The sequence below is a fragment of the Pelodiscus sinensis genome, chromosome 29 (genome assembly GCF_052426305.1).
Source record: "Pelodiscus sinensis isolate ZL-2025 chromosome 29, ASM5242630v1, whole genome shotgun sequence".
In the NCBI taxonomy this organism is placed as follows: Eukaryota; Metazoa; Chordata; order Testudines; family Trionychidae; genus Pelodiscus; species Pelodiscus sinensis.
This window is the reverse complement of record NC_143080.1, coordinates 957,024-984,784: the sequence shown is the minus strand read 5'-3', so window position 1 is coordinate 984,784 and position 27,761 is coordinate 957,024. Positions and strand designations below refer to the sequence as shown.

The window sequence follows — 27,761 nt, the reverse complement described above, 5'->3', positions numbered from 1 at the left end:
TTCCCTCATGCTCCTGTGCCCTCACAGATACTTTGCTGCATCCCCGCCTTCCTCATGCCCACTGCTTCTTTCAAGCCTTCTCCCAGAATCTCCCCCTCCCCACTGTAGCCCCCAATGTCCTTCCCCTCTCCTCTCCCAGCATCACCCTGTCCCTCCTCCTACTGACACCTCCCCTCCTGCCCTTTTCCTCATTGTCTGCACTTGGCCCCCTGACATTTGTCTCTTCTGCACCCCTGTCCCTTGTTGCCTTCCCCTTTCTTCTACTTCTTCTCCTGACCTCCTCCCCTCCTCTCCTCTCTCCTCAGCACAAGCCCCTTCCTCATATTTTTCCCCTCCCCTCCGCCCAGCCCAGCCCAGCCCAGCCCCTTCCCCTCCCCCAGGGCCAGCACTAGGTTTTTTGCTGCCCCAAGCAAAAGATTTCTCCCCCCCCCCCCTTTTTTTGTTGTCTGTTACACAGGTTTGCATTTTTCAATGGGTTTTTTATTTGGTTTGTTTTTGTCACAGCTTTTTAGCCCTATAAATAGCAAATAGCATTTTCATTCGTTTTTTCCAAAAAGGCATAGGCGCTTCAAGTGAACTCCCCCTTTCACTCGCTGCTGGGTCACAGCAGCCTCTTCCCTGCCCTGTCCAGCCCCTCCCTATGGACAAGCACCCCTCACTCCCAACCCACAGGGGGAGCAGGGTGCTGAGACAGCACAGAGCCAGAGGGGTGCAGGGAACAGTGGGGAGGGTATGGGTGTGGCGCGGGGAACGGGAGACGCAGAGCCAGAGGGATCGGGGGGGAGCAGGGTGCGGTGGAGGCACGGAGACTGGGACACAGGGAATGGGAGGGGCAGAGGGATCGGGGTCTAGGGGCAGTGCAGGGAATGGGCAACACAGAGCTGGGGGGGCAGGGATCAGGGGGAGCAGGGTGCGGGATGCAAGGGTGGTGTAGAGTCAGAGCGTCACAGGGAAGAAGGGGAGCAGGGACTCCGGGGTGCAGGGGAGTAGAGGCAGCGTGGGAAACAGGCGGCACTGGGGCTGTGGCAGGACTGGAGCCGGCGGGGCGGGTCCTGGCTGCACCATGTGCCGCAGCCAGCTCCCGGGGACACGTGGCCAGAGCCAAGCTACCGCTGCTCTTTAAAATCAGCGGGACTATGTCACGGTGTCCTGGCATCCCGCCCCGCCTCCTTGCGCCGGAGCTGCACGCAGGTAGCCTGGTGGCAAGAATCGCCGCACTTCCCCCTTCCCGGCGGCGCTCTGCTCCTCTACTGGCCAGTGGATCGGATGGGCGAGTGCAGTCTTCGGCCAGCCCATCACAACGGCCCACTGGGCCAGTCCGCTCCTGCACTCGCTAGCTGGTACACTCGCCCGTGGAGAGTAGATTTTATTTGTCAAGCCCTGGAAATGTGTATAACTCATTAAAGACCTTTTTATGGAAGATGCAGCTAGCACACATTATCAACGCATTGCTCACATAGCATGCTTTATATTTCTTTATGTTGCCCTCCTTAACTATTGGTGATGAGCAGTCAGCTGAGCATATACCCTTCAGGAAGAAAGACTTCTTGGAGGGGAGAACACATGAAGTGTTGAGTCACTAAAAACTGAAAGGTGATGGGTAGTGTCTGAAGTAAGCAAAGTGCATTGACTCTCTCAACTTCTCTCTTTCAGGCACCAACAGAGAGACAGCTGCGGTACAAAGAGAAAGTAGCAGAGCTGAGGAAGAAAAGGAATGCGGGATTAACCAAGGAACAGAAAGAAAAGTACATGGTATGGCAGCAGTTTTTTTCTTTAGTTCTTTTCTACAGTATACCACAAGTATATGGAGACTTGACTTTCCATTTGTTCTGCTGAATGCTGAGTTAACAACCTGGGGCACTTGGCAGGCCAGGGTTGGCATGGATTAATCTCCTAATATTTAATCGTTCCAGGAACACCGACAAACCTATGGCAACACTAGGGAACCCCTATTGGAAAACCTTACTAGCGAGTATGACCTAGAGCTTTTCCGAAGAGCACAAGCACGGGCCTCTGAAGACCTGGTGAGACTCTTAATCTTTAACATGTCTGATAGCAGCTGCCTTTGCTTTTCCAAGAGCGGGACGTCTCTAGTTTGTAGGGTTTCTGCTGATAAGTGAGTGAGACGAACCTCTGAACCGTGGATGTGAAAATGGCAATAGAATGCTGGGTGAAACATCTTCAGAATAAGAGCCAAGTCTGTGGAGTTTCTCCAAGTCGGGCTGTCTCCCCATATTCGTATCTTAATATACAGGGCTCGGCGAACCGCGGCGAGCCCCGCTCTCCAGCCGCGCTGTCCGGTGATCGCATGAACCCAGCTCTTCCGGGTTGCAATCTATTCGCCACGGGCGAGTAGATTGCATTATTTGTCGAGCCCCTGTTAATATATCAGGACATAGAGGTGTCCGACAGCAATGAATTTGCCCGCAGTACAGTGGGAGGTGTGCATTTCCAGTCTTGGGCACTGTAAGAGCTCTGAGACGAGTTCAGTCCCATTTATCTAGTGTTTCTGCAGCTTTCCTCCTGTGAGAGAATCAACGAGCCCCGGGCCAGAAAGGGCAACAGCATCACATACTGAAAGAGTAGCTGAGGAATGCTGGAATTGAGAGTGTAAAATGCTTTCCGAGGCCAGCCTGTCAGTGCACTGCCATCCTGGAGTTCAAAACTGTCTTAAGCTAGACTGATAAGGGCTTCTGGAGATGCCACTTCCCATCTCCCAAAGCTGATCCAAAGCAGTTTTCATGGTCTCTGATCATAGCTTGGGATCACTGTGATCAGAATAGTCAGTTGCCCTTTTCCCCTTGTGGGAGGGAGAAAATACAAAGCCGCATGGAGGGGAATTTTGCTTTGAAGTTAACAATATAAGGAAAGGTAGGCTGAGTGATACGAGGTCCTAAAGATCACAGGCCACCATGGCGTGACAAAAAATTTGCTAATATATACTAGGCTGGAGAGTGCACATGAAATGCCCATCTGCCTTTTTAAGATGGGTCTGGGAAGAGTCTCATGGAAGGCACATAAATGTTTATTTCTCCCTTTCCTTTTTTATTACGTTCCCTTTATTTTTTTCCGCTGATAGGAGAAGTTGCGGCTTCAGGGCCAGATCACAGAAGGCAGCAACATGATTAAAACAATTGCCTTTGGCCGCTATGAGCTGGACACCTGGTATCATTCTCCCTACCCAGAAGAGTATGCTCGGTTGGGGCGCCTCTACATGTGTGAGTTCTGTCTCAAGTACATGAAGAGTCAGACAATACTACGCAGACACATGGTAAGTTTTTTGTGGTAGTTGCCCAGTTCTTTCGGTTTAGAGATTGAAATTATGATGAAAACACATCAAAACACAAGAGCTGTTTTGGTCTCTACTACTCCATTTTGGAGCCTGCCTGACTAAATGCTGAGTGAAAATACAGCTGTGCACAGCTATGAAAGGAAGACAGGTTTTCTCAGATTGTCTTAATCCCCAGGCCAGCTGAATGGACTCCAGTGGAATAGGGGCTGGTGGGAATCCATCTTATCATTGTAGCTGAACCGGAATGCATTTTTCCCTACTGGGAACACTTGCTCTGTAACCAAGAGGACACAGCTCTTTTGGCCCTCAGAGCAGCTGCTAAACCACGATTATTACCCTAACTTTTACTTCAGGGGGTAGCCGAGTTAGTCTGTACAGAAAAAAACAACAAATGATCTGGTAGCACTTTAGAGACTAACAAAATGTAGAAGTTATCATGAGCTTTCGTGGGCACAGCCCACTTCTTCAGATGACCAGAGTTTTGAGTTTAGGATGTGCAGACCCAAAATAAATAGGAGAGAAGGGAGGGGGAGACAGGGAGCAGAGGGTATAGAAAATTCAGGAAGGTAGAGGGAATCAGTAAGTATCTGAAGATTGGGTAGTTAAAACGAAGCAGCTTTGATTCTTATCTGCTTCGTTTTAACTACCTAATCTTCAGATACTTACTGATTCCCTCTACCTTCCTGAATTTTCTATACCCTCTGCTCCCTGTCTCCCCCTCCCTTCTCTCCTATTTATTTTGGGTCTGCACATCCTAAACTCAAAACTCTGGTCATCTGAAGAAGTGGGCTGTGCCCACGAAAGCTCATGATACCATCTACATGTTTTATTAGTCTATAAAGTGCTACCAGACCATTGGTTGATTTTTTTCCCCCTAACTTTTACTGTTATTTTCTTGTAGGCAAAATGTGTCTGGAAACATCCGCCAGGGGATGAAATTTACCGCAAAGGCTCTATTTCTGTGTTTGAAGTAGATGGGAAAAAGAATAAGGTAATCAGATTTGCAGCGGTGGCATAGTCCTGCTTCTGGAGTTCCCCTTTCTACTGCACTTTATGGGTGCGTCTAGACTGGCAAGATTTTGCGCAAAAGCGGCCACTTTTCCGCAAAAACTTGCCAGCTGTCTACACAGGCCGCTTGAATTTGCGCAAGAGCACTGACTTTGTAAGAATACTTGCACAAGAGGGCCAATGTAGACAGGCACCTTAATTTTTTGCGCAAGAAAGCCCGATGGCTAAAATGGTGAGCGGGGCTTTCTTGCGCAAAAGCGCGTCTAGCCTGGCCACAGATGCTTTTGCGCCAAAGCATCCGTGCCAATCTAGACGCTCTTTTGCGGAAATACTTTTAACGGAAAAACTTTTCCGTTAAAAGTATTTCTGCAAAATCATGCCAGTCTAGATGCAGCCTATATGTCGTCCACCGTACACTGTAGAGAAGCAGGAGATGTTGGTGTCTTTCCCTCTGATTCCAAAGGGGGCACTGGGGCCTACTTTCCCTCTTCTCACAGTGCTAGCAGGTATCTTGTATGCACTGGATGGGTCTTGCAACAGAGCACCTGAATAAGGTCTATCTGCATCTTCCTTCTGGCTGTGTCTTAGTCCTTCTGCACACCTATGATTTCATGTGCTTGTTCAGATACAAATACTGGTGCAATAGCCTCTAGCAACTATTTGTCCAGTTCCCCTCTGGAACCCTAATGAGGGTTCCTATTTCCTGCCACCATGGCGTGTCTCCCATTCAGTGACGAATGGTCTAAACTGCAGTGGAGCAGCCTAGTGCTGTTGCTGCTTAGAGCATTCACAGTTGACTGGCACAGAGTGAAGACCGGCAGGGACAACTGAGGCCTTAGTCTCATGAAGTGGTATTGTTGTCTCCAAATGGCCAGAGCCATTGCTATAGGGATGGCCCTTTGAAGCCCTGTTAGATACTTATATTGAGGGGTGGTGTTGCCATGGTTAAAATTGAAGCTGTTTGGAAAAAGGCATTTTGGGGAAGAACAAACTAATCTAATCTGTATTTTGTTAGTTCCCATCCTTTCGAAAGTGGAAGGGATTCTCTTTCAGGGGATGTTGCATCATAGTAATCAGGTGTGTCATATTATCCTTCTGCTTCCAGATCTACTGCCAAAATCTGTGCCTGCTGGCAAAGCTTTTCTTGGACCATAAGACTCTGTATTATGATGTCGAGCCTTTCCTCTTCTACGTCATGACTGAAGCTGACAACACTGGCTGCCACCTGATAGGGTATTTCTCCAAGGTCAGTAGAAATCATCCTCCGATACACTTCAATCCGGTACTTACGCTGTAGTTAGAGATGGATATCATTTGTGCAGGCCCTGTCTCCTCGGTTTCCTGCAAGTCCCAACATCTAAGTAGCAAAAAAGTGTCGAGGAAGAGCTAAAATTTCAAAGCAAAGCAAGAAAAGCTTGTCAGATGCATTGTTTTTGTAGCTTTCCTAATTGCTAGCAAAATCAAATTTGCTAAGAGACATTGTTATATTAAACAACAAGGAGTCCTGTGGCACCCTGGAGGCTAACAGATTTATTTGGGAAAAAGCTTTCGTGAGTAAAAACCACTTCCTCACATGTATGAAGTAGAGTATGGCTATCCTTCCAAGACTTGTATTAAATAGCAATTCGTAACCATTTGTGTGCAAGTTAACGGGGATCTCATTGGCTCAAATGGAGATGAAGTTAGAATCATTTTCTAGTAATAATCTTTTTATGCCTAGAGCTTTATAGAGCACTTTGAGATGGGACCATATATTCATTTTATAGATAGGGTAACCGAGGAACAAAGGTGAAGTGACTTTCCCAAGGCCACACCACCTGTCTGTGTCAGACTTTAGGGTAGAAGACTGGTCTCATGGCTCCTAGTCCTGTGCCTTGTCTGCGCAACCATGTTCCCTCTTTAATAGAAGTATCTCTAGTCTTTTTACTGAATGTGTTTTACATCTTTGTGAAGCACATTTCCTAGCTGTCTTTACTTAAATGCATTGTCTATAGTGTAGTTGTCCTATGAGAGTAAACATTGCTGCAAATGAGAGCCATTAGACAGTAGAATAAATAGCCTTCCAAGGGGAGTGTTGGAAGCTCTTTCTCTTAAGCTACCTGAATTATGACTGGGTAAAGCTGTAAAGAAAAGTCCTGCATTGGCCTGTGGATAATGTTGTCCTAATGATCTCTTCCCTCACTAAGGTAATGGGCTATGTCTACACTGGCCCCTTTTTCGAAAGGGGCATGCTAATTTTAAACTTTGTAATAGGGAAATCCGCGGGGGATTTAAATATCCCCCGCGGGATTTAAATAAAGATGTCCGCCGCTTTTTTCCGGCTTGGGGAAAAGCCGGAAAAAAGCGTCTAGATTGGCCCGATCCTCCGGAATAAAGCCATATTCCAGAGGATCTCTTCAAAGTAGGAATAAGAGATCCTCCGGAAAAGGGCTTTATTCCGGAGGATCGGGCCAGTCTAGACGCTTTTTTCCGGCTTTTCCCCAAGCCGGAAAAAAGGGGCGGACATCTTTATTTAAATCCCGCGGGGGATATTTAAATCCCCCGCAGATTTCCCTATTACAAAGTTTAAAATTAGCATGCCCCTTTCGTAAAAGGGGCCAGTGTAGACGTAGCCATGGTGCAGAGTGCATATTGTTCTGACTTTATTGGCACGTGCAGTTAAGTCAGCTGTTGGATTCAGAACAAAGATTGGCGTGACAGTTCTACCCTCATGTCCTTGCTGCTGTTCTAAATCAGCACTCTTTCACGACAGGGCTCTCTTTGTCTTTTTTCTTACTAGCAATCATAAGAACATAAGAGCGGCCAGACTGGGTCAGCCCAAAGGTCCATCTAGCCCAGTGTCTTGTCAGCCAACAGTGGCCAGCACCAGATGCCCCAGAGGGAGGGATCACAACAAGTAATCTTCACACGATCCCTCCCTGTCTCCCACTTCCAGACAAACAGAGGCTAAGGACACCATTCCTACTCATCGGCTACGTCTAGACTGGCATGATTTTCCGCAAATGCTTTCAACAGAAAAGTTTTTCCGTTAAAAGCATTTACGGAAAAGAGCATCTAGATTGGTACGGACACTTTTCCGCAAAAGCACTTTTTGTGGAAAAGTGTCCATGCCAATCTAGACGCGGTTTTGCGCAAGAAAGCCCCGATCGCCATTTTCGCGATCGGGGCTTTTTTGCGCAAAACAATACCGCGTTGTCTACATTGGCCCTCTTACGCAAAAGCATTTGCGCAAGAGGGCTTTTGACCGAATGGGAGCAGCATAGTATTTCCGCAAGAACAATGACAATCTTACATTAGATCGTCAGTGTTCTTGCGGAAATTCAAGCAGCCAGTGTAGACAGCTGGCAAGTTTTTCCGCAAAAGCAGCTGCTTTTGCGGAAAAACTTGCCAGTCTAGACGCAGCCACCCTGGTTAATAGCCATTGATGGTCCTAACCTCCATGAATCTGTCTAGCTCTTCTTTGTTCTTGTTCAAAAGAGTGGCTGATGCAGTAATAAACTCTTAAGCCAGCACAGGTGGGTGGAGGAAGCTTACACTGAAAAGTTTAGTTGTCAGACTGGCTATACAGCGCTGTGTCACTCAACTTCTCTTGTCTCAGTTGGGCTGCCTTGTCCTTTTGCAATAGTGATGTACTTAGTGTTTGTGCAGATTGAGTTCTGCTGATCCAGTTCCCCTCTTCTTTCTTTCAGGAGAAGAATTCTTTCCTCAACTACAATGTGTCTTGTATCCTGACTATGCCCCAGTACATGAGGCAGGGTTATGGCAAAATGCTCATTGACTTCAGTAAGTATATGGAAAAGTTACGGCAAAATTTTTCAGTTGTGCTTGTGAAATGAGGCAAATCTTATTCAAAGGTTCAGATATTGTCTCTTCTTGCCTTGACCTTTTGAGGAGGAGAGCAATGCACAGCTGAATCGGACAAGGTGCCTTCAAACCACACTTATCCATAGTGTATCTGTGCCCTTGACTCTCAGAAGAGCTGCTGAGCACACACTCCTGTATGTGCGTGCCAGTGAGACCGTTCAGGGCAGGAATGTAAGGGAGATGGGGGTATAGAAGCAGCCAGTCGAGAGAAGAGCCTTTAGCATCGTTCCCATCCAGATATTGGTACTCACTTGTAGGGAAACTTACACCAACAAAATCTCCACAGTTGTCTCTTTGGTTCTGTTCAAGTGCGTCTCAGATAATACTGATTAGGGATGTAAAATCCCATTTAATTGGTTAGCCAGTTAAACGTAGCGGTAAGGGTGCTGCTTATTGGTTAACGATTCTCATCCCTAATATGATGCAAGTTAGCAGGATTTCCTGGGCTGAATTAGAATTGCTCACCACCTAACAAGCTATAGTTGGTCTGTCTGCATGGGAAAAGACTTCTGAGCTGCTTCTCCAGTGCTGCACATAAGGTGTTTTTCAGGAGGCATTGGCTGCCCTAGATTAACTATTTCTTGGTGAATTTATGCAACACGTGTGTTGCTTTTTGAGCATCCGCACTGACAAATCCCTGTAGTTCGCTGTAGTCAGTGGACAGGAGTGAGCCTGGTATACGATGAGTAAATACGTTCTCTTACTTACAGGTTATTTACTCTCCAAAGTGGAAGAAAAAGTCGGTTCTCCAGAACGGCCATTGTCTGACTTGGGTCTTATCAGCTATCGTAGTTACTGGAAGGAAGTTCTTCTTCGTTATCTGCATAATTTCCAAGGCAAAGAGATCTCTATCAAAGGTGTGTTCTAGTGCTAAATAAGCTTGTAGGGAATTTGTTCAGGAATGTTTCTGTGTTCTTTGTTCTGCACCTCTTTTCCCAAATGTGCTGTGACTGATGTTTGGTTTTTCCCTCATGGGTCCATTACTTTCTCTTACTTGTGGTTATTCTAGAACAGGGGTTGGCAACCTACAGCACGTGAGCCGATTTTCAGTGGCATGTGGAGTCTACGGTGGGAGCCTGTGCAGCCACTAGGCTTGGAGCACCAGCTCCGGGTGCACGGGAGGAGGAGAGGTGATGAAAGCCCCAACTCACGTCCACTCCTGGTGTCCCCAAGAGCTGCCCTGGCTCCCTGCCCGCTTCTGCCAGGTTGCACAGGGATTCTGCAGAGCCAGGAGCTCCTCTCCTCCTTCCCCTCCTCTCCCTTCCCCCCGCCCCCCTCCCCGTGGGAGAGGGAAGCGGGATTCGGGGTGAGGATGTAATGGGATTGGGGTGTGATGGGGACAGGCTCAGAGGGTTGGGGTTTTTGGAGTAGTTTTTTTGCTTTTCACTTGCGTGGTCTCCAACTTGATAGTTCACCATCCCTGCCATAAATAAAGAAAATACTGAAACCTTTTGTTTTGGACATAAATTAATATTTTACTTTATTTAAAATGAAGTTTGATAAACTAACATGAAAGAGTTAAAACGCTTAATCTGTTTAATAATTTAAATTAAACCGTTCTCCCTAGCTGCAGCCCTAGCAAAATGGCTTGGGTGTAATTATATAATTAACAGTGAGTTTCCATTAGTCACTTATGGTCTATGGAAAGGTTTGCATTGAGCCAGGTGGTCCACAGACCAAAAAGTTTGAGAACCACTGTGCTAGAGGGTGAGAGTTGCCTGAGCTGCAGCTCTGGGGCTGGGTGGCGGCAGGGGCTACTGAAAGGAGAGGAAAATGCGTGGGGAAGAAGGGGTGTCCTCCTTCCCCGGGTGCCTGGGTCCCTGGCAGAAAGGTGAGGGCAACATGGACCAGACCCCCATGGGACCCTGCCCACAGCAGTGCTGGACACTCCAGGGTCACCCATTTGCCCCCACTTTACCCATTTCCCTGAACCTCCCACCCCCTAAGTCATCCTGACCTCAGCCTGTGTTAACAATCTAGCATCGCACCCCTTCAAGATTGGAACCAGTGCTGACTTCCTGCGGGCGGGGGGAGGAGTCCCGAGGCGCCATGCCACATCCACTTTCCAGGAAAGTGCACGCACGCTGCTCCTCCCCTCCCCTCCCCACGAGAAAAGCCGAAGTGGAGCCCAGGGCAGGAGACCAAGTGGGGTGGGTGGTAGAGAGAACCCCCCCCCCCCCCCCCGGAAAGAAGCGCGACCCAAGATAGGAGGGTAAATCTTTGCACTTGACTTCGGAAAGGTTGACAACCCCTGTTCTAGACTTGAGTAGGTGGGTTTTTGTCTTGCGCAACTAGTTTTAAAATGAAGCTAGGTTGCTAGGCTTTGAAGATTCCCAAAGCACCCATATGTCTGCCCTTAGTTAACTGTCTATTTTAAAAAAAAATAAAGTGAGCAATAGGGATCAAGATAGCAAGTTGAAAGGCAGCTCCATTCTGCTCTCCAGCACAACTGTCTCCAGAGAAGCAAGAACAAATAGAACACAAAATTAGGTGACTGGGCATGAAAGTGGCAGGTGAATTTTAATGCACATTGGCAAACATCATTCCAACTGTACATATAAAATGATAGGAACTAAATTAGCTGTTGCCACCCAAGAGCGAGATCTTGGAGTCATTGTGGATAGTTCTCTGAAAATGTCCACTCAGTGTGCAGCGGCAGTCAAAAAAGCAAATAGAATGTTAGAAACCATTAAGAAAGGAATAGAGAATAAGACGGAGAATAGCTTATTGCCTCTGTATAAATCCATGGAACACCCATATCTTGAATATTGCATGCATATGTCACCTCAAAAAAGATGTCATAGACTCATAGACTTTAAGGTCAGAAGGGACCATTATGATCATCTAGTCTGACCCCCTGCACAATGCAGGCTACAGAAGCTCACCCACCCCCTCCTAAAATAGTCCTCTCACCTATATCTCAGATATTGAAGCCTTCAAATAGTTTGAAGACCCCAGGATGCAGAGAATCCTCCAGCTGTGATCTGTACCCCATGCTACAGAGGAAGGCGAAAAACCTCCAGGGTCTCTGCCAATCTGCCCTGGAGGAAAATTCCTTCCTGACCCCAAATATGGCGATCAGCTAAACTCTGAGCATGTGAGCGAGACTCACCAGCCAGACACCCAGAAAGTCCTCTATAGTAACTCCTATCATCCCTCCATTACCTATTTACCACTGATAATGAATGGTCAATTAGGGTACGTCTAGACTACATAGCTCCGTCAATGGAGCCATGTACATTTGTTTGTTTGGCAAAGGGAAATGAAGCCGCGATTTAAATAATCGCAGCTTCATTTAAATTTAAATGGCTGCCCCGCTTTTCCGATCAGCTGTTTGACGGCAGATCGGGGCAGTCTGGATGCTCCCCTGCTGACATGAAAGCCCTTTATCAACCTCCCTGGTAAACCTCATCCTACGAGGCATAACGGGGAGGTCGATAAAGGGCTTTCAGGTCGGCGTGGGAGCGTCCAGACTAGCGCGGTGAGCCGATAAACAGCTGATCAGCTGTTTGTCGGCTCAGCGTGGCAGCCATTTAAATTTAAATGAAACCGTGATTATTTAAATCGCGGCTTCATTTCCCTCTGCCGATCAGCCTAATCTACATGGCTCCATCGATGGAGCCATGTAGTTTAGACACATCCTTAGTTACCAAGATCATGTTATCTCATCAAACTTGAATATTGCATGCATATATCACCTCAAAAAAGATGTCTTTGCATTGGAAAAGGTTCAGAAAAGGGTAACAAAAATTAGGGGTATGAAACAACTGCCATATGAGTAGAGATTAAAAAGACTGGGACTTTTCAGTTTGGAAAAGCGATGACTAGGGAGGGATATGATAGAGGTCCATGAAATTATGTATTATTTATGTGTTTCTATACCACAAGAATGAGAGGTCACCAAATGAAATTAAAGGTAGCGGGCTTAAAACAAATAAAAGGAAGTTTTTCTTCAAAGAACACAGAGTCAACCTGTGGAACCATTGCGTTTGCAGACTGGCTACAGAGTGTACCAGAAGGTGGATGATGGTTTTGTGTAGAGGATGAAATGCGTTGCTAATTTAGAATATTAATTTCAAAATGGAAAAATTGGCCAAGGAGAGAATGCTAAAAATACATTAAGTATATGCAGTAATAGCTCTGTTGACTTCATTACTGGCAGCTTGTATAGAGTCTAAGGTGTAATCCAAAGTGCTTTCAATTAATTAAGCCACACAGCCACCGCTTGGGTGATAACAGTTATCCCCCTTTCACAAATGAGGAAATTTGATGATGACTTGCCAAGGTCACACAGCAAGTCAGTGACACAGCTGGGGATGAATTCCAGGCTCCCGATACTGCTCTTAGCACTAGATAACACTGCTGCCCTAAGGTTGACCAAACTGAAGCAGAGGAATGAGTGTTGGAATTCCAATTCACAAGGCATCTTGTGCGTATAATTATGAGGGGTGGATACAGCATAACACGGAGTTATATTTGAGAACGAAACCAATACAACAGCTGCAATCTTGAGAGAATTCCTTGGTGGTCTGGCCTGCTGCCTGCTATCTAATTGTGCACTGTGATCTTGTTTTTCAGAAATCAGCCAGGAGACTGCAGTGAACCCTGTTGATATTGTTAGTACTCTGCAGGCACTTCAGATGCTCAAGTACTGGAAGGGAAAACACCTGGTCTTAAAGAGACAGGTAAGAGTTCTGATGAATACACCTGCACTTTTGAATTCTTACAGTCCAGCTTTGTGTGCTAGACGTGTAGGATAATATTCTGTTTTAACCTACATTCCTTATGCATTGTATTGAGTTTTCATCCATTTTGATTCTGAGGAGGGAGCTTTCTAAACTTATAAACAAACTATCTTCAGGAGGATTTGCAGTCTGATTTTTTTTCCCCCGTCCTAGCTCAACTAGTGTAGAAATCCTCTACTTTTCAACTACTTTCTGTGCTGTTTTTTGACATAGGGGAATTCTATTGCTAGTCTTAAGACATTTAAATCACCAAAACCAGTTCCCCTCTTGGTTGCTTTTTTATTTCCCCTTCCTGGGGCTTTCACTTATAGATGAAGGTCTGCCTGACCTATACTGTCTGTGGAGATCTAGAAAGTAATATGGGCTGTTCTGTTCACAATGTGTCATTTCTCTGGTACCAAACAGGTAGTGGGCAGGTCACCTTCAAAGTGCTGGATTCATATGTGGGTTTTCCAATGGATAATTCACATTGGTTACTCTCTTTGGTTTAATGTGCCCTTTCATGCTCTCTTTCTCAGGATCTGATTGACGAATGGATAGCCAAAGAGGCAAAAAGATCAAACACCAATAAGACAATGGATCCCAGTTGTTTGAAATGGACCCCTCCCAAGGGAACTTAACTGGCCATCACCCCTGAAGCCAGTGAAGAACCCCAGCAGTAGGAAGTACCCTAGGGATCTCTGTTGTATCTGTTGCTGTTGTGATTGGCTGGTACAGTACCCTCCAGGAAGATCAGTTCCCCTTGGTACTGTTCTGGCCCAGATCTTTTGCGCACACCACAGACGCTGGTTCTGAGGAACTTTATGTTTCGGCCTCAATGAGGTTGCAAGGATTGGATCTGTATAGGACCCAAATGAAGCTCCTAGCAGCACTGGCCCAAGGAGTTCTGATATCTGGTACTGTACCTGTCCAGTCACTGGTCCTACCTTCATGTTCTTACTCCAATGAGGTTGTGTTGTGTCCTATAATCTGTTCGTGTTCCTTTCTACAGGCACTCTGCTTTCTAAGTCACAGACGGGACAGCTTCTGTGGCCTTTGAACGAGGTCTATTAGTCTGTTCTCCAAATTCTGTTCATGTTTTGTTTGGGAGAAGCATTGTAATTCTACACCTAAGCAGGTTCCCAGCGTGTTGCCAGTATATTGTCTTTAGCATTGTTATAACTAACCTGTGTATCAATTAGTTTCAGTAAGACCGCATGACATCTCTTTAAAGAGCGCACATAATATACCAGGTCTCCGTGTAACAAAAACTGACTGCTAATATTGTACGCTCAGACTTGCACCTGTCAGTGAGTGGTGTGGTCACTGGTGTTACTCTGGAAGAGTCAAGATTAATAGTGTGGGTGCATTTGATATACTGTTAAAAAATAACCCTTTTGGGTGCAGCAGGCTCTCCTGAGGTTACTACAAAGGCATGGCAGCTAGACAGGCCTCTTAAGTCAGATGTCATTGGTTCCCTCTTGCTGGAGTTGGTGGTTTCCTTTACACATACACTAAACTTGTTCCTGTATTTCAGCTTAGTTGGTTTCCTAAAATAATTTTCAATTGTAGCTCTTTGGAAGGATTCTATATTAAAGGAATACTATTACTGATTTCAAGTGAATTTGATAACCTTGTCCAAACAGCCACAGAAACTCTATAAAGCAATATCAATAGTTGTTAGATTGTCGAAAGCATACATTCTGCACATCAGCAGCGGCTCCAGCTAGCTGGGTGGATGGTTGCTTCTCTGTTGACAGAACTTCCTGTCTGTTCTTGTAGCACAACAGTGACCCACGCACATGTCCCTCTACTACCAAACAAAACCTCCATAAAATGGCTTTCATATATAACCACTGTCCTTGTGCTGTGAGTTTCCTGTTTCTCTCATACCAGGGGAGAAGTATGAGGTGAGTGATAGCTGCAGTTAGATCTTTCCTATGGCTTCCTGTTGTGTGGTGTCTGAAATGAAGCTCTTACCATGCACTGGTAAGGAAGGGCAATTTCTTGTTAATCACTGACCATTCCCAGTATGGAGAAGTTCTCTGTGGGCCCTTTCATGGTGGGTTGTGTCTTTTTCTTTGCCTCCCTAAATAAATGGATCTCAGATCAAGATGTATATCCTTGTGGGCATTACTAAGGATTGCTGTCAAGTGCCCTTGGATCTTGTGTTGTAGCTGAAGATAAAATCTTGGAACCATCTGGCAGGGTGGAAACTCTTGGGAATGGGGAAGAAGGCCAGTCATGTACAAAAACTAAACCCTGTTTCCCTTGATGTGGTAGAATGTGCTATTCCTGTATCTACTTCTCAATAAAGCATGTTCTCTGCTCAAGTCGTCAATTCCTTTCTTTTAGTTCTCCTGAGCAGTGGGGATTTAAGGTGGCTCTTCAGTCGAGCGAGACTGCTCTTCCATTCCTGATGTCAGATACTTCCATTTTGAACCTGCCTTTAAGCTGTCAGGGTAATGGGGCTAGAGATTGAAGCAGACCTCAGGTTGGCTGTGATTAAAAATGTCCTAGATCCTGTGTTAGCTTTTAGAAAAGGCTTATAAGAACGGCCACACTGGGTCAGACCAAAGGTCCTTCTAGCCCAGTAGCCTGTCTGCCGACAGTGGCCAGCACCAGGTGCCCCAGAGAGGGTGGATCGAAGACAATGATCAAGCCATTTGTCTCCTGCCATCTCTCTCCAGCCTCTGACAAACAGGCCAAGGACACCATTTTATCCCCTGGCTAATAGCCTTTTATGGACCTAACCTCCATGAAATTATCTAGCTTCTCCTTAAACTCTGTTATAGTCCTAGCCTTCACAGCCTCCTCTGGCAAGGAGTTCCACAGGATGACTACACGCTGTGTGAAGAAGAACTTTCTTTTATTAGTTTTAAACCTGCTACCCATTAATTTCATTTGGTGTCCTCTAGTTCTTCTATCTAGGGAACTAATAAATAACTTTTCTTTATCGGCCCTCTCCACACCACTCATGATTTTATAGACCTCTATCATATCCCCCCTCAGTCTCCTCTTTTCTAAACTGGAAAGTCCCAGTCGCTTTAACCTCTTCTCATATGGGACCCGTTCCAAACCCCTAATCATTTTAGTTGCCCTTTTCTGAACCCTTTCCAAAGCCAAAATATCTTTTTTGAGGTGAGGAGACCACATCTGTACACAGTACTCAAGATGTGGGCGGACCATAGTTTTATACAGGGGCAGTAAGATATTCTGGGTCTTATTTTCTATCCCTTTCCTAATAATTCCTAGCATCCTATTTGTCTTTTTGACTGCTGCTGCACATTGCGTGGAAGTTTTCAGAGAACTGTCCATGATAACTCCAAGATCTCTTTCCTGATTTGTCGTAGCCAAATTAGCCCCCATCATACTGTACGTATAGTTGGGGTTATTTTTCCCGATGTGCATTACTTTACACTTATCCACATTAAATTTCATTTGCCATTTTGTTGCCCAATCACTCAGTTTGCTGAGATCTTCTTGGAGTCCCTCACAGTCTGCTTCTGTCTTGATTATCCTAAACAGTTTTGTATCCTCTGCAAACTTTACTACCTCACTGCTTACCCCTTTCTCCAGATCATTTATGAATAAATTGAAAAGGATTGGTCCCAGGACTGACCCTTGGGGGACACCACTAGTTACCCCTCTCCAATCTGAAAATTTACCATTTATTCCTACCCTTTGTTTTCTGTCTTTTAACCAGTTCTTAATCCATGAAAGAATCTTCCCTCTTATCCCATGGCCATGTAGTTTACACAAGAGCCTTTGGTGATGGACCTTGTCAAAGGCTTTCTGAAAATCCAAGTATACTATATCTACTGGATCCTCCTTATCCGCATGTTTAATCCCTTCAAAGAACTCTAATAGATTAGCTCTCAGCAGTGGATGGTGCTGTTGGGAACATATAACTCTACTCTAGCCCTAAGAGTGTACTTCCACTTTTCCTCATTCACACAATGCTGACTGTAGTGGCCACCTGACATTGTTTGAGAAGGGAGGCGCTTTCAAGGACTGGTGGTCCCGAGCTGTTCTGCCATGATCAAGGCACCTTTTAGTTTCCTGTTCTCTGCTGGTGTCATGCAATTTAATCTTCTGAGGACTGGAATGCTTTAGTTTCACTGAAGTCTTTAAGGTTAATAGAGGGGTATCTGACAATTCATGGGCTGGGCTACATAGGAAGTAAGATTTGGGTGATCTGATATTCCCTTCTGACCTTAAACTCTTTGAAACCAGACCTATTGCTCCCATTTCTCTCCTCCTCTTCCCCCCCCCCCCCCGGAGAGTTTTTTGAAGAATTATATCCTGACTTGAAGATCAAAAGTTTGAAGTTCCAGGCAGACCTCAAAGATTTTGAGCCTTTGCTACACTTTGATTTAAATTAGAAGCTAATCAAACTGCTCTGGTCACATCTCTCACTAGAGAGTCACTGTGGGAAGCAACTCAGCCTGGGTTCCTCTTTTTTCTACCACACTGTCTTACACGATCAGTGGTATGAGAATCTGTGTGCCTACCTGTGTTACCATCTGGAACTGGAAGCTTTTCATCTCTCCCTCCATAAAGAAGGCAGAGCCTTTGATTGGCAAGGAGAATATATGAAACCTCTGATCCATGCACTGCCAAATAGTTTTGTTGGGATCATTCCCCTACTCTTCTTGAGCAGAACGGTTGGAGATTAGAAATAAGGGAAAGTCGCACCCCAGTGAAGTCTGATACTCTTGCTGCAGGGAGCAATTGATCTTTGTAGCTGTACCAGTAGGTTACTGCCCCATTTATTAGATTACAGGGACAAGAGGAAATAAACTGCTGCACAATGCTTTTGTGAGGATGGCAAAGTGTTTGGGGAGGGGTGTTTCTTCTCTAGCTCGGCCACTGTAGGGGTCTTGAGATGAAGCTAGTGCTGAGTTTGTTCTGAGGCTACTAGTGATCATGCTCTTAAGGGCAAGTTTACTGAATGCAGTAGCCACTTTGCTGCATTCTCCATTTGAGGCTCCAGTTCATCATGCCCATACCTACTCGCGGGATGTCCCTGACCATTACACTGCGGAGCAATCGGTCTGTGTCCAAATAGAAAACAATCGCCAGGCCTGCTCACGATGAGTTGACTGCAAGCTTTTCAGGTGCTGGTTTGTGCTCACTGCACAATGGGTGCTTATTAGATAATGAAGTGAAATGGGAGAGGGAGACAAAATAAAGCTTTGTCGTAAACTATACCCATCAGCCTCTCCTCACTTGAATTACACAACTTGTATGTCCCCAGTTGCTCCCTGCAGTCAGCTTATTAACTGAAAACACAGAAAGAAAGAAAGAAAGAAAGAAAGAAAGAAAGAAAGAAAGAAAGAAAGAAAGAGCAGCTTCTCCTTCCTCTGTTTTGATTTTTAAGAACTTAAATTTCCGGCTTTATCACCTCATCAGAAATAACGCAATAAGGAAACCCAAGTGTGTGTCTGTACAGGAGTACGAAGGCATCTAACGCTCATTGACTGTGATATGAAGAAAGCACCAGCTCTTCCCAGCAACAGCAATGAATTTATGCATCAGAGCAGTCTGATTGAAGGAGACAGTAGTGAAATAAAAGATCCAAATGTGCTTATCTGGTTCTGGAAAAGCCCCATGAGCGGAGTAACAAAGTGCATGAATAGAAATGAGCATACAGCACAGCTACCGTAATCTAATGTGAAATAAAGGAGCAGATGTTGGCCTCTGATGGAGGGTCATGCTATGGCTCCCATGCGAGAATTGGCTGGCTGTTGTCCCCATCTGCTGTTGACTCTGTAGGAGGAGAAAAAACATCTGCATGAGGGAAGTTGATTTGGATTGGTTAATATAGTGGGGAGGGCTCATCTACACTTGAAATACTACAGCAGCACAATTGTAGCACTATAGCTGCACCACTGATGTTCTTCAGTGTGTGTAGATGCTACCTGTGCCAAGGGGAGGGATTCTCCATAGATAATCCACTTCCCTGAGTGGCAGAGAGACTTTTCTGTCAACCTACCACTGTCCACACCAGGGTTAGTTAAGCAAACGTCTATCACTCAGGGAGGAGGAATTTTACACATAGCCAGGTCCACCTAACTTCTTAGTGGGATCAGGTCTGAGACCTTCCTTCCTGATTGGGCTGAGGAGTCCTAGCCTGATCTCTTTTCTTGGCTCTGCCATATACTTCCTGTATGACCTTGGGCAGGTTACTCAATCTCTCTGGGCTGTTTCCTCATCTGCAAACTTGGGATCATTTCTCCCGCCCCTTTTTGATCTTATCTGTTGAAAATGTAAGCTCTTTGGGTCAAGGACTGTTTCTTACTGTGTGTCTGCATAGGGTACACTGGGGCCCAGATCTTAGTTGCAGCTTTTAGGTGCCACCCTAATACAGATAATCCCAGAGCAGAAAATAGATGCAAGGTGGAGAAGTGTAAGAAGAAATCTGTGCTTCAGTAAGTTTTAGCTTCCTTCAGAATCACAAACTGGAGCTACAAATTATTTGATGGATTATTATTTGAGGGGGAGGGTTAGCTCAGTGGTTTGAGCATTGGCCTGCTAAACCCAGGGTTGTGAGTTCAATCCTTGTGGAGGCCATTTAGGGATTTGGGGCAAAAATTTGTCAGGGATGGTACTTGGTCCTGCTGTGAAGGAAGGGAGCTGGACTCAATGACCTTTCAAGGTCCCTTCCAGTTCTAGGAGATAGGCAATCTCCATTAATTTATTTAAGAAAAATGGCTACTTGGAATAACTGCACAGAGGGAATGACTCATGTTATGGCAGTAGTTATCCCTAGCTCATAGGCTGTGGACTCAAAGATGGGAAATGCCCTCTGCCAAACCTCAGTACAGTAAAGCTCCAATAGTCCGGCATCGAGTTGTCCAGTACTCATAGTCCGGCATCAGCTGGCACCCGGAACTGCTCAGGTCAGCTGCTCTCACGGCCAGGCCACTGTGAGCTGCATGCGCGCTCATGGCCCACACCGTTCCGCTTACAGTCCCCAGCACACACAGCGTCCAGCCTGCACGTGCTAGCAGCCAGCTGTTGAGCACAGGCAGCTGCTTCGGGACCCAGACATAAGGTTGGGTGAGAAGGGGGATTGCAGGGAGGGGAGGGGAGGTGTTTGGCTCTGGGAAAGGGAAGGGGAGGAGAGAGGGGGATTGGGTTGCGCACGGTGTGACAGCGAGTTGGGGTCCCCCGCCTCCTGCATCCCCATAGTGGCACAAACAGACTCCACCAGCTGGTAGAACAGAGGGAGTTTATTGCCTCTCCAGAATACAGCACAGATGTCACAGAGTTACAGGGCAGGCCTAGGATGCCTCAGCCCCCCCTTGATATGGGGTAGGGGGTCCAGCTTCTAAACCCCCCAGCCTGTTGCTGAGGCTGCTTCCTCCATGCTCCCAGACAGAAACTAACTCCCTCTCCTCCAGCCCTGCCCCCCGGCCAGGGCAGCATTCCCCTTCCTTTGTTCCTCTCCATGGGGGGTAGCTGGTTGGACAGTTTAGACCCTCTGCATAATGTCTCACTCCCTGTCGTTCTGGGTTGTGGTACCGGCAGCAGCCAGTGGGGGTTACCACAGAGCCAGCATAGAAAGCAGCCCAATACGCCCACTGCGTCACACACGGCCTCCCAGCCAGTTCATTGAAAAGCCAGCCACTAAGCGCATGAGCTCCAGCGCCTGGAGGAAAACGCATGGCTGTATGGGTGGCTCCGGGACCCGAGCATAAGGTGGTAGGGGGGAGGGGCGCTGGATTGGGAGGATGCCCCATTATAGTACCTCCTGGTACTCCGCCATATCTGATAATCTGGCACCACCTAGGTCCCAAAGGTGCCAGATTATCAGAAGTCTACCGTAAATCAGCAGAATGTAGTACAGATTGAACCTCTAGTTCAGCACCCTCAGGACCTGACCGGTGCTAAAGCAGAGAATTTGCCGGACCACGGGAGGTCAATATTATCTAGCAGCATTACCAACACTGTCACTGCTTTCTGCACTCTAAGACATGGAGGGGTAAATTAGAGCTAAATAACAGCACAGAACACAGAGCCAGGCCTGGTGCCTGTAAACAAACTATGAGACCATGGGAAACTTGGCCACACCCATGAAAAGTGGACATTGAGCTAGCTAAGATCCTGCCCGACCAGAGAGTGCCAGACTAGAGAGGTTCAACCTGTATATAGGATGGCTAAATGCCAAGAGGGTAATTCCTTAGTGAAGAGATTGTGGGAGGGGGTAATAAAAACCCAGTGCTGCATGACTAACAACTGTAAAGGCACAAATGCCAGAGGGACTTGAACCAGTGAGGATGTGTGCGCATCAGGCAAGTTTCTTGCAGCTGCCAGCAGTGATAGAGGATTCCTATCAATAAGTGGGTGGAGAAGGAGGACAGGTAAAAAATTAGCTGATAGCAGCCTGTCAGAATAGCTTGGCAGGGGAGGGAATGATCTCCAAAGGAGCATCAAGTTAGGCAGCTCACCCACCTCCTCTGGAGTATCGTCGTCCCATGAGTCCTATGAATTTCTCTCCTGGATGCCCTGGCATGGCAAAGAAATGCAAAGGTCGGCAACGAGACTTATAAAAATTAAATGCAGCCTCTTACGAGGAGGGAAAATAGATGGGGAGCCAAACCAATAGCGCATCTACAGTGCAAATGAGATTCAGTCATTTCGGCTTCCTTTTAGGCCTGGTTTACACACAGTTTTTGTACCAGTTAAACTCTTGGCGAGTGTGGTTATTTTTCTATGAAAATAGTTTCGAGCAGTAAAACCCATAGCCTGGTTGCAGTTTACTGATACAAGGCACCTTTATACTTGTATTATTGCATCCGCACTAGGGGAGGAGGTACAGCTTTATATGGATTTCAAACAGAGATTAGCTCTATCACTGAGACTATGTGTCTCAGACTGCAAGCTTCTTTCAGAAGAATCTTTTCCAGAAGAGATCTTCCGAAAAAACTTAGGCTACGTCTGAACTGCAGGCTTTTTGCACAACAACTGTTTTGCGCAAGAGTTCTTGCGCAAAAAGTCTTACGCAAGAGCTTCCATGGCTGTGTGGACGCTGTCTTGCGCAAGAAAGCTCTGAGTGTCTATACAGCAAAAGCACATCACAAAAAGTGATCTGCTTTTTCAAAAGATAGTGTCCATTCAGTGTGGATGCTATCTCACATTTAAGCTGTGATTACTATGGACGGAGTGGCCACCAGGGCACCTGTGCTTTTTCCTCTTTACCGTTCTTTTGAAAGAACTCCCTCTTCCCCGTCCACACATGCCTTTTTCCAAAAGAGCTCTTTCGCAAAAAGGCTTCTTCCTCATAGAAAGAGGTTTACCAATGTTGGGAAAAAAAACCCTGTTCTTTCGATTTTCTTTCGAAAGAAAGTGATTGCAGTGTGGACGTAATTCAAGTTTTTTTTCAGAAAAACAGATGTTTTTCTAAAAAAAACCCTCTCTGGTGTAGACATAGCATGAGACGCTGCCCATTGCCGAACAGCTGTACCCCAGAAGTGTGAAGAGCCTTGGGTCTCTCTGGTGCAGGCCCAGAGCTGAGCGAGGACAGTACTCTCCCTAGGGGACTTTGGTTAAAGAATCTATGATTTAAAGTTATGAAGGGGAAAAAAAAGCTTGGATAAAGTGAGCTTATCTGGATTGCTCTGACCTCGAGCAAGCCCAGGACTAGGTGTTGTGTTGACCTTTGCAGATAAGAATCCTTTGAGTGTAGGATGGTTCTGGTAGAGGATTGAAGCTTCCCCCTGCCCCTTGTTGTTATGAAAGAGAGTTGAATTCTGAGGGTGAGACTGACTCAGGGCCACCTGACCCCTACTCCTGCTGCTTTTCCAGTGGCCATGGACAAGTCACTTCACCTCCCTGCCTTTGTTTCTCCATCTGACGCGGGAGTGATATTATTTACCTGCCTTTGTGGGGGTGGGAGTCAGCATAATCATGTTTCAAGATTGCTGTTGCAGTCCTCTCTCTTCCCTCTGGCACAGAAGGGAGCACAGCAGCATAGCACAGCAATCTCATGAGTGACATTTCTCCTCCTCTTAGCAACAGATCAAGGTACCACTTATATTCCCTTAAGGATCTGGTGGTGATACAAAGGCAGGTGACTCAATGTGCCTGCCTCTCTGGGGTGTGGGTGGAGGTGAGCATGCACCACTGGCTTCTCAAGCAGAAAGACAGGTGGGTAAAAGAAACACTCACTTGTATGCCCCCACTAGTGAAATATGTGGCAGTCCTGAGGTGGGTGACGGGAGGGATCCCGTGAGGATTCCCTGTTGTGATCCCTCCCTCTGGGGTATCTGGTTTTGCCCACTGTGGGCCGACAGGACACCGGGCTGGATGGTCCTTTGGTCCGACCCAGCTGGCTGCTCTTATGCCAAAGAAAGCAAGCAAAAGAAATGAAGGTTGAGAGTGAACACCTCATCCTTTTCCACTGAACGGCTCCCAAGTGATCCATGTAAAGTCAGGTGTGTATTTGCTTATTGCACTGCCCACATTTGAGAGAGAGGGAGAAGATCAAGTGCTATAATTGTAATGGGATTCTCTCTTAGTGGATATTGAATGTTGGAGAGGAAGAGGTGGTGGATTAATTCCATCCTGCATTGCCAGGTTCTTGGGTCTACTCTCAGCCTCGTGCAGAGGAGACCAGCACGGACTGGTTTTGCTGCTTAGACAGCAATCTGAGCCAAGGGAAGGCTTGTTCCTCAGAGTCTAATGATTTGATCAAGGGATTGGGAGAGGCTAGATCAATGTTCTGCTAACTCTGCTACTGACTCACTCTGACTGTAGTCATGTCACTATGCCTCTCTGAGCCTCAGTTTCCCCATCTCTAAAATGGGAATAATGTTGGTAGCCTTTGGCTCCTCTGGTAAGTGGTATTGTTATGAAAATATGGTCCCTTTTATTATGAGGGAGCCACTAATAAGTTCAGAATGAAATCTCTTCAAGTAGAAATGATAGTGATTGTCAGCAAGGATCAGAGAAGTGAGGGGAAAATAGAAAACCATTAGAGCTGCAGGATGAAAGCAGCTGACCTTCCCTTCACCAAAGGAAAAGCCCAACAATTCTCCTCTTGAGCAAGGGAAAGCACCAAGTCCTTGCAGTCAGTGGCAGTTGGTATGCATTGGTCTGATGGGCTCAGCAAGGGAGGACTCCTGTTTGCATTTCCAATAAGCATTGAACTTACCACTCGTCCGTTTTCCCATCAGGCCGTAGAACTGCTGGAACTTCCCCCTTTTCACCAGCTCCGCAAAGCGCTGGAGTGAGGGGCTCTGCAAGCCTGCAGCCTAGAAAGCAAAAGCGAGAGCCATGGGCAGTAGCTGAAATCCCCTCCTCACTCTTGGTAACGAGCAAAGCAAGAGCTGAGTGTCTGGGAACAAAACCTTCCTTTCAAGCAGCAGCTTGGAGCACTGAGGGTGAAATAGTCAAGGGGTGGCAAATTGGTCAAGCTGTTGTGTTAGCTTCTGACATATGGAAATGGTGGTTTCTACAGAGATTCAATAGGACTTCATTGCAACATATTGGTATTAATTGCCATAATGCTGCTTAGCTTGGGCTGGTGCCTCTGTTCATCCCGCCACTGAAATTAATCCAAGTGGTCCAATCCTTGTAGCTAGATAGTCCAAGTGATGACATTTCTGCTCAGAGCTAGATCATTTTAACCCTTGTGAACATGAATGATAACAACACATGTAATGGCAAAGAGTGAGGTTGATCTTGGCTCTTGTAAATTCTCAGGAGACAAAGCAGCAGCCTTGCTGTAGGTACTTTGCAAATGAAGAGGTAACGCAGTCCCCACTGTGTGGGCCCAGTGCTCCATTGCAACAGAGAATCAGACTCAGTGTGTGGAGGGATGTGTGTGGTTCTGTTTTGTTTTAAACAAACTCACAATTTCACTTTTTCTTTGGTGCCCAATTTCTAATTAGACACTGAGGTTTCGCACATAACTAATGTGTGTTACTGTTAGCGTGAAGATACTCTGACATGTTAACACATCACAAACCTGGATTTTTTAATTCTAACCTCATGCCCTGGAACTCCATGAGCCAACATTTAATGGAGGGGAGTCACAAGGAAAACTTCCTGTGCTGCAGGGTTCTTGCACTTTCCTCTAGCAGGTGGGACTGGCTACTGTCAGGGACAGGATAGGGTCTTGTCTGAGCCAGTCTAGCAATTCCTGTGTATCATTAAGGCATTAGGGGGGGGTCCACCTGTCTCTGTGAACAATTTCACAGTCAGTTTTACAGCTTACAGATTGTAAGAGGAGTTTGCAGACTACCAGGGCTCAGACCTGAAATGCCAAGCCCTGCTGGGACAGTGGTGTGGTCCAGTGGCAAGGGCACAAGAGGGTGAATCAGGAGTTCTGCATTCTTTTCTCAGCTCTGCCGCTGACGTGCTATGTGACCTGGGGCACATCATAGCCTCACTCTGTGACTCAGTTTCCCCACATGTACATTGCCTTCTGCACAGTGCTTGGAGAGCTACGAATGAAACCTCACGTGTACCAGCTAAATACCGTGGTTATTTTTTCCCTATAAAAAAAATGACTCAGTATAAGCTTGCATGCCAATTTAGTTGCGGATACCTGTGGCAGAATATATTTTAGCTTGCTGTCTCTTCGCTAAGATGGCTAACAGTTTCTAACGAGAGAGAACAGCTGTTAGTACTTGAAGCAGATGCTATATCTAACACAGCCCCTTTTCTGTATGCAACTGCACATCAAAGCAGATAAGTTGTCTAGAAATGCACCATATGAAGCATTCCTTCCAAGTACCTTATTTCTGATGTACCCATTGCTGTGATGTTTAGGCACCAAACAGGATTGCTGGTAGATATTTTCCCCTTCTTAGAAATCATTCATTTGAAAATGTTACATGCTTTTCCTTTTTAACCAGAGAACTTGAGTTGAAATCACTTTACAAATCAGAAAACTGAGATCCAGACAGGTTAAGTGGAGATAATAAATACCTCCCTCCCTCTCGCATCTTCTTGGGGTGTTGTGAGCATAGTTTGGAAAGGACTTTGAAGAGCTCAAGTTTTGCATAAGTGCAAAACATCACTACTGGCTCTTTGTGGTCCTCCTTTGCAGGAGATTATAGTGAAATCAGGCTGTGCTAAGATACTGAGAGAATAAATTCCCCAAGCTATAGTCAAAGACACGAAGAATAAGCCATTTACCTTCAGAGATGGGGCTTTCTGATGGTCTTCCTCCAAACTGAGCATATCATCTTCAAAACAGGAAACCAGTGAACACATTAAAATCAGCAGGAAAAAAACTCGAAAGCTTCCCATAGTTCTTGACAAAGATCCTTGCCTAAATCTCTACTTTCAACTAACTAAATAGTTGAGGGAGTTTAGAAATGAGATGCTGGGTTTTTTCCTACCTCTTTTTATTTCTTTCTTTCTTATAGCTGCACTTGTCAGTTTCATAAGATATTCGCTCCCGAATTCAGTGCCTGTTTCTTTCTAGTCTTTCTCTGTCCTGTCAAAGTCCTAGATTTGCTTTTTATCTCTTCTCCAAAGCTGAGCTCTGCTGCCTCTATTTATCCAGTTTTCTCAAAGGGATTTACTTTCCCCAGTCCAATCAATGAGCAGCTACTCCTGTGACTTCACAAATTACCCAATGGTTCTCTGAGGAGGAGGGAGGGATGCCCTCTGCTCCCTTGTCCTCCTATCACTGATTTCCTCTCTCCATCACTCAGACCTCAAAGCAGGTTGACTACACTATGGCAAAGGCATTTCTTTATCCTTTGTAAAGATTTCTGATAATTCATTCCAATTTGGAAAGGCACATTCGCCTAGCTTCCTCCCCAGCCTTGAAGTTCATGTTACTGATCCTACCACATACACACTCCATGAAAGGGGGCACTCACAGAAGTCCTCTGGGGAGCCCCATTGCCCTGTTCTGCTGGGCCAGATCCTCTGGTCTCCCTCAGACAAAGCACAGAGGTTACCGCCTCTCTGCAGAGCAGTGCACACACTGAACAACTTCAGCTCTGGGAGGACGCAGTCCGAAGGGCTCAGCATCCAGGAAACCCACCCACCCAAAGTGATCAAAACTCCAAATAAATCCAGCTTTCTCCATGGAAAAGTTGTACACAGGGAAAGCTTATAAGAATGTCTACCCTCTGTCAATGAAAGAGAAAAGTGCACAGCAGCTGCTCCCCCTCCCAGGTAACAATTATTTACACTGGGCCTGATACTAAAAGTGTTTTTATTAATTACAAAAAATAGGATTAAGTGGTTGCAAGTGAAAACAGACAGGTCAAAGTAAGTTAGTACATTAACATGAATTGAGAAGGCATAGCTAGTTCTAATTCACCAAGGCTATGTCTAGACTGCAAGCCTCTTTCGAAAAAGAGCGTCTAGACTGCAAGCGGAACTTTCGAAAAAGCAAGCTGCTTTTTCGAAAGAGAGCACCCAGGCAGTCTGGATGCTCTCTTTCGAAAAACCCCTGTTTGCATTCAAGAATGCCTTTTTTCGAAAGAGCACTTTCGAAAAAAGGCGTTCTTTCTCGTGAAATTAGGTTCACTGCCATCGAAAGAAAAGCCACATTCTTTCGATTTAATTTCGAAAGAACGCGGCTGCAGTCTAGACGCAGGTGAAGTTTTTTCGAAAAAAGGCTACTTTTTTTGAAAAACCCCCTGAGTCTGGACACAGCCCAAGAAACTTATTACATTCAAGTTCTTACCCAAAACAGCAGTTCTTATTTCAGGTCTAAGCTTCAAATCAGAGTCAAAATCCTTTACTCTGACTTGGGTCTCCAGCTGTCTTCAAAGTTCTTTGTCTCATCTCAGGGTGTGCCAGGCAGTTTCAAAACTAAGCTAAAGACAAAAGGCTGATAGTGTCCCATTGCTCAAATAGACTTAGCCCCAGTGTGGAGATCTTTTGCTTGGCAT

General features: G+C 46.0%; 2 protein-coding genes across 7 annotated transcripts in view; one reads left to right on the top strand and one right to left on the bottom strand.

Annotated features, from left to right (window-relative positions):
- KAT7 (lysine acetyltransferase 7) overlaps positions 1–18,455 on the top strand; it is a 26,356-nt gene extending 7,901 nt beyond the window's left edge. For 2 of the 4 annotated variants that reach the window (XM_006120430.3, XM_089773977.1), the window contains 9 exons: positions 1,654–1,752; positions 1,914–2,024; positions 3,080–3,271; positions 4,194–4,283; positions 5,406–5,546; positions 7,990–8,083; positions 8,875–9,021; positions 12,743–12,849; positions 13,428–14,696. In XM_006120430.3, the coding sequence (XP_006120492.3) occupies positions 1,654–1,752; positions 1,914–2,024; positions 3,080–3,271; positions 4,194–4,283; positions 5,406–5,546; positions 7,990–8,083; positions 8,875–9,021; positions 12,743–12,849; positions 13,428–13,529 (1,083 nt within the window). In that variant the 3' untranslated portion in view covers positions 13,530–14,696. Of the gene's footprint in view, positions 1–1,653; positions 1,753–1,913; positions 2,025–3,079; positions 3,272–4,193; positions 4,284–5,405; positions 5,547–7,989; positions 8,084–8,874; positions 9,022–12,742; positions 12,850–13,427; positions 14,697–18,303 lie in introns of those variants that run through there. The other 2 variants (XM_025183263.3, XM_025183262.3) reach the window with 2 other exon arrangements.
- TAC4 (tachykinin precursor 4) lies at positions 17,236–27,761 on the bottom strand. 3 transcript variants are annotated; one of them, XM_006120429.5, is made up of 5 exons: positions 27,554–27,761; positions 26,041–26,090; positions 24,050–24,149; positions 21,349–21,402; positions 17,236–18,660 (listed from the first exon to the last, which is right to left on the bottom strand). In XM_006120429.5, exons 2-5 carry the CDS (start codon positions 26,083–26,085, stop codon positions 18,608–18,610), a joined length of 252 nt encoding a protein of 83 aa, XP_006120491.1. In that variant the 5' UTR covers positions 26,086–26,090; positions 27,554–27,761; the 3' UTR covers positions 17,236–18,607. The 3 variants fall into 3 exon arrangements, with proteins under 3 accessions (XP_006120491.1, XP_075767442.1, XP_075767441.1); XM_075911327.2 differs by lacking the exon at positions 27,554–27,761 and adding an exon at positions 26,247–26,365; XM_075911326.2 differs by lacking the exon at positions 27,554–27,761 and having other exon boundaries at positions 26,041–26,343.